The 6,000-nt window shown below is 53.4% G+C and overlaps 2 protein-coding genes across 2 annotated transcripts; both read right to left on the bottom strand.

The window, feature by feature from the left end:
* Window positions 1-334: 334 nt before the first annotated feature.
* Window positions 335-2,409, bottom strand: LOC119331873 (probable receptor-like protein kinase At5g20050). Its single transcript, XM_037605051.1, has one exon. It carries the CDS (start codon window positions 2,260-2,262, stop codon window positions 898-900), a length of 1,365 nt encoding a protein of 454 aa, XP_037460948.1. The 5' UTR covers window positions 2,263-2,409; the 3' UTR covers window positions 335-897.
* Window positions 2,410-2,853: 444 nt separating this feature from the next.
* Window positions 2,854-5,564, bottom strand: LOC119331476 (putative cytochrome c oxidase subunit 5b-like). The gene is made up of 6 exons (XM_037604636.1): window positions 5,407-5,564; window positions 5,233-5,318; window positions 5,073-5,123; window positions 3,588-3,654; window positions 3,359-3,438; window positions 2,854-3,236 (listed from the first exon to the last, which is right to left on the bottom strand). Exons 1-6 carry the CDS (start codon window positions 5,531-5,533, stop codon window positions 3,168-3,170), a joined length of 480 nt encoding a protein of 159 aa, XP_037460533.1. The 5' UTR covers window positions 5,534-5,564; the 3' UTR covers window positions 2,854-3,167.
* Window positions 5,565-6,000: the final 436 nt, after the last annotated feature.

The following is a 6,000-nucleotide window of genomic DNA, read 5'->3' as shown; positions in this document are numbered from 1 at the left end:
CGGTATATCGTATGCCAACATACGCAAAGCGGCTGTCACCTTCTGAAAGGTGCTATGCCCGAGCTCTCCGGCGGCATTCCTCCTTTGCTGAAAAAAGCGGTCATGGCTCGCTAGTTTCTCTGCAATGCGCCTGAACAACTTGGTGCTCATCCTAAACCGGCGACGAAAATACGACTCGGGGTATGTGGGATTCTCCGCAAAATAATGCCTGATCAATCTGTTGTGGGCATCGATCCTATCCCTCCAAATTTTTTGCCGATCCATAACCGAACCACCGTGTTTCGGTTTTTTTATTAATATGCATAGCTAGGATCATTGCAAGATCCTCCTCCTCTTCCATATCAAATTCTTCTTCGGAAGAATCATACGACGAACTCATCTACAATGTTGAATACTATGCTATAAATAAAAAAACTACAATCAACGTGCATGAAATTCATGGCTTTTGAGCAATACATATCTTCTAGGCGTTTTGTCGAACACCTAGCGGGCGCTGTTCGTCGGCGACCAACACGCGCGCGGGGCGGCGGGCCTAGAGGGGGGCCGGAGAAAGCGCGCGTGGGGCGGGGATAGGCCGGGGAAGTGCCGGAACGGTCGCCGGGTGGCGCGGTCGGCGGCGGCGGCGCGACTGGAGAGGGAGGGGGGTGGGAGGTGCGAGCGAGCGCGCGAGAGTCCAGCGCGCGGGAGCGGGCGCAGCAAATAAGCGGCGCGCGATTGCGTTTCGGCCCGCGCGCTGGACTACGTATGCCGCGCGCGCGGTTTTCGCGCGCCCGCTGGAGCAGCTATTCCGGTTGCGCGCGCTAAAAGAGGGGATTTTGCGGCGCGGCGCTAGTTTGGCGCGCATGTTGGAGATGCTCTAAGAGTAATAGCTGACCCGACTGTGCATGAAGAGGAACGCTATCTCCCTGACAGGTAGGACATGGCGAACGAGTCGTACTTGCTCAGCACCGACGCCGACGAGGCGGCCCTCCCGGCCGGGCCCGCCGACGGCAGCCGGAACGGCCCGCCGCCGCGCGCGCGCGCGTGGCCGAGCGCCAGCAGGTCCTCCATGATGGTGTCCGACGGCGGCGGCGCCTCCACCTCCCCGGCGAGCCTCCCCTCCAGCATCTCCAGCACGCGCGCCATGCTCGGCCGCGCCCCGGCCTTCTCCTGCGCGCACCACAGCGCCACGTGCACCGCGCGCCGCACCGCCGCCTTCTCCGCGTCCCCGACGCCGGAGGAGAGCCTCCGGTCCACGACCTCCATGACGCGCCCCGCGCGCGTCATCTCGGCGGCGATCTTGGGCAGGTACGACCACCCGCCGTCCTCCTCCGGCCGCACGCAGCGGCGGCCGGCAACCAGCTCCAGCAGCACCATCCCGTAGCTGTAGACGTCGGACTTCTCGGTGACGCCGGCGCCGAGGAGCCACTCGGGCGCCAGGTACCCCGCGGTGCCGCGCACCGCAGTGACCACCCGGCTCTGGTCCTTGCCGGCGAGCTTGGAGAGGCCGAAGTCGGAGAGGACGCCCCGGAAGCCGTCGTCGAGGAGGATGTTCTCCGGCTTGACGTCCAGGTGCAGCACCTTGGAGCGGCAGTCGTGGTGCAGGTAGGCGAGCGCCTTGGCGACGTCGACGGCGACCTGGTAGCGGCGCGGCCACGGCAGGCAGCCGCGCGGGCGGGCGTCGGCGTCGGCGTCGCCGGGGGAAGGGAAGATCCAGCTGTCGAGGGAGCCGTGGTCCATGTACTCGTAGACGAGGAAGCGCGGGGAGCCGAGGCAGAAGCCGAGGAGGCGGGCCAGGTTGACGTGCTGCGCGCCGGCGATGGCGGCCACCTCCGCCCGGAACTCCTTGTCGGCGCGTCCGGCGGCGCCGGGGCGGTCGTCGGCGATCCGCTTGACGGCGACGGGGGTGCCGTCGTCGAGGACGCCGCGGAAGACCGTGCCCGAGGCGCCCCGCCCGGCCACGCACCGGAAGTCGTCCGTGGCCGCCGCCAGCGCGTGCAGCGAGAACTTGCGCGGCAGCCCGGCCACCTTGCGGAAGTAGCTGTACTCGACGCGCAGCTCCTCGCCGTCGTCCAGCGCCCGCCGCGCCGCCATGCGCTCCGCCCGCCCCGCGGTGCAGTGGAGCAGGATCAGCAGCGTCAGGACCGTCGCCGCCAGGACGGCGGCCGTGGAGAGGTAGAACGGCCTCGACAGACGCAGGCAGAGGTAGAGGGCCACCTCGGCCGCCACGAGCACCGTGCTGGCCACCGCGACGGCGAGCACCTTGGCCGTTCTGCTCGCCATCCCGCCTGATCCCTGACCATCGTCCGAGCTCCTTCACGTTGTCATACTCCCAGTTTTGACTTGTTGAATGTTGATCCCTAAATCTTAAAGAGCGATAACGACATTCTCAACTTGAAATCTTTTTAGCTTTCCTCTGGTCTCTCTTGAGTCGTAAATTTCGAATAGGATAGGCAACAGGCGAGGAAATGTTCAAACCAAGAACCGATTTGGCGCGACACGAATGGCATCGCGCCACGGGGAATTTCGTCGAGAATTCCATTCACGCTTTCAGTCGTTAAGTTGTTAAGTAGATGAGCAAAGAGGGATTCAACGCCTTTCAGTGACATCAGTGGATAGTGCGGTGTCACCACTGTCATTCGTGGTTGGTGAAGCCTGCATTTTGGCCAAACTGAAGGTTGGAATGCTTCAGCCAACAACTAAATGTTGCAGAGAAAATGAGCTTGATTGACAGTTTCCTCAAGCTCTGTTTATCGTCATCAGAAGGACAAACAATGGATCCAGATCGTCAAAGCGAAAACGATGCACGGATAACAAATTGCCCACCAGCAAAACAGTTGATGTGGCCACTAAAATTGGAGCCGTCCACGCAAAGAAGCAATTAAAACCTTATTGACTAGATGAAAGGCGGGTCGAAAATGAAAGGGGAGTCACTGTTTGTTTAATGAATCACATTATTCGTGTGCGGCAATTCCCCAAAAAGAAAAGAAAAACTATGTTTCCAGGGCCCTCTGCTGCTCTGATTTCCCAGTCATGACAACTGAGAACAGCAAACTGGTTGGCATGGGTATTAAACTCTATGGGCACGCAAAAAAGCTGGTGTTTTTCACAGCTTCAAAGAATCTCAGCAACAAAAATAATCGGCACCGGTCCACTGTTTCATCAGTAGACATGCCCTCTCTTCGATCTTAATGGTGGTGGTGGTCATCGTCATCATCATGTCCGTCAGGGTTTCCTCCGTTCCCAATAACCTCAAGCTGCAGAAATAAAGTTAGTTCCAAAGCTCAGAAACATGGAGGCAATACATGATTTAGTATCTTGTTCAGAAAAAGTTCACACAAGGAAAAGCAAATTATGTCAACAGAAGACAGCAACATACCTTGAAATACTGAGTGCAGACTGGGCATTCATGTGGCTCGCCTTTCTTCAACCAAAACCACACAACATCATGCTCATCCTCTGAAAAGGAGCAAAATGGTGAAATTTGGAATTTGAGTTAATTAGATTCATGGTGGGTTGATGATCATTTCTAGATAAGATGCAGGAGAAGACTGAAATTTCGCAGCCTCCTTTGGTGGAGACGGAATTATGTATGCAAGGTAATATACCTCCTTCACCGCCAGGGCAACCAACAATCCTTTTGTCAAAGTATGACTGAATGATAGCTGGATCTTCCTATGAATGAGGATGTGGACACATATTCGTTCAGTTAGACCGCACGAGTAGAAAAAACAACTAAAGTGGACAATGATATGTAAGGTACAGTTGAGCCAACAAAACACCCTGCAAAGTGATTTGTCTCAAATGGACAAGTTATGAGAAAATAGGCCAGGCAAATCAGTGTGGTAAAACAGAAAGGGGTCATTGCAGCAAACAAGCATACACAGGGACATCTAAGCACTTCACCATCCTAAGGCCTTGTTCGGTTGCGTGTGAATCCGAGTGGATTGAAGGGGTTTGAGGGGGATTTAAACCTCTTATAAGTCAAAATACGAACCAATCCTTGCCAATCCCCTCCAGTCCTCTTGGGGAGAGGATTAACCGAACAAGGCCTAACTGAGAATAGTCTACTCTTGATATATGAGGATAATATACTTTATTGGAAGATAAGAAACTATAAATTCAACTTCAAAATAAGAGTTACAACCATTGAGTATGTCAATTCACAAATCACAGCAGCTAAGATCGCATTGATAAGGAACAGCCTCACCAAATAAAGCAAGCATGATTTTCCGCACAAAATGTATCTCCATGAAACGAAGTCTTAACATGATATTACAAACCAAGAACAAAAACCCACCAATAAGCATAAAAGGAATAGAAAACAGACCAATCAAAAAGCAAATTCTAGATGCCTGGAAGTATTGTAAGTTCAACAGGTGCGTCAGAGTCATAACTAGCGGTTGGAAATTCAGAAAGTTAACCCTTGAAACAACCTCTAAATTGTATTTTTATAACATGCTAAAAGGACAAGACAGCTGGTATAGCATTAGCCAAGCAAATGCTAATCGCCAAGGTCTGATATTATCACAACCCAGAAGATGACAAGTGCACAAAATGTTCAAGCAGTGACAAGGTCATAAGAATGTTAAAATCTATAGCAAGAAGACAAATTTGGATGCAGCATACAGCCTCATTTTACCAACAAAAGCATCCAAAAAAATACAAACACAGACATGGTTGTCTAAGCTGGACTGAATATATCAAAATAATCATCTCGCCTTACAATCCTGTGGAACATCTACCTCGACGAAAAGAACCAATGGAGAACTCAATTCCGCATATGAATGTTAATTCTTCACAATTCAATAAACAAAATATCAACCATCATATCCCCCAAAACTTACAACTAGAGCAGAGTAGTCTTCTTCACTAATACCTAACTTATGTTTAGCATACCAGTCTCTGACTATTACTATTATTACTACTGTAGTACATTAAGGCAATAACTGCAAGTACAAGGACTACACATCAACATTTCAGTGCGGACACAACAATCCATCCTAAGCAATCTATTTGACAATGCAATCACCGAATTCACGCGCGGATCAAATAACCACATCAGATGGTACCAAAAATGGGAAAGCGCTGACCTTGGTGCCGAATGGGCCGACGGGGGCGTCCATGTCAAACCGCTTCTTTCCCTGCAGACAAAATCCAACGAGGGTCAAGAATATAAACCGGCAAGGAAAGAAAAGAAGAGACGAGGCCTAAGGCGGCCACGACGGAGGAGGAGGCGGCGGGCGGGCGGACCTGGAGCTCGGCCTCGATCTCCTCGCGCTCGTGCCCCGTGGCGATCGGCATCACGTCCTCGACCCGCGTCCTCGCCTGCCCCGCATCTGCGGAAAACGCGCGGCCCGCCGCTGTCAAATCGGGACCGGGAGACGGACGGGGACGGGGGAACGGCGGCGAGGGGCGACTGCTTACCGAGGGTGGAGAAGAAGGCGGGCGCGCGGCGGGTGGCGCCCGCGGCGGATCCCGAGATCGCCGGGGCGCGCTGCGCGGCGAGGGCCGTGCGGCGGGCGAGGAGGAGGGAGGCGGCGCGCTTCCACATGGCGGGCGGCGGCGGCGGGCGATGGAGAGGGTGGGGAGGAGACGGGTCGGGGTCGGGGGTGGTTCGAATGGCTCGCTCTCTGCCGATGGGTCCTATGGAATGGAGGCCTTTTCCACTTGGTGTTTCTTTTCTAGGCAACCAATAGTGAAAAATATAGAATAATTCCCTCGAAATGATGAAAAATCCAACCTCTCTCTTTCCATTTCGATTTTTGTTGGCAACCCCGTTTCCTCGGCTGATTTTCGACGTCTGGTCCGTCCCTCCTCCGGGAGCGTGTTTGGTTGCACAAACTGGATATGATTAAGAGTTATCAACTACTACTACATGTGATGCATATAATTACAAATAGAGCGTCTCGGTGACCGTGTCCGACGTGACGAGCACATGCTTGTGTGTAACACATGTTTTTTGAAAAGGTGTAACATATTATTGTATTATAATTAGTCATGCATTTCACATGCTTAAAT

Source organism: Triticum dicoccoides, chromosome 7A (genome assembly GCF_002162155.2).
Source record: "Triticum dicoccoides isolate Atlit2015 ecotype Zavitan chromosome 7A, WEW_v2.0, whole genome shotgun sequence".
Taxonomy (NCBI): Eukaryota; Viridiplantae; Streptophyta; class Magnoliopsida; order Poales; family Poaceae; genus Triticum; species Triticum dicoccoides.
Note: the sequence above shows the minus strand (reverse complement) of the source record. Positions and strands in the feature narration are given on the sequence as shown.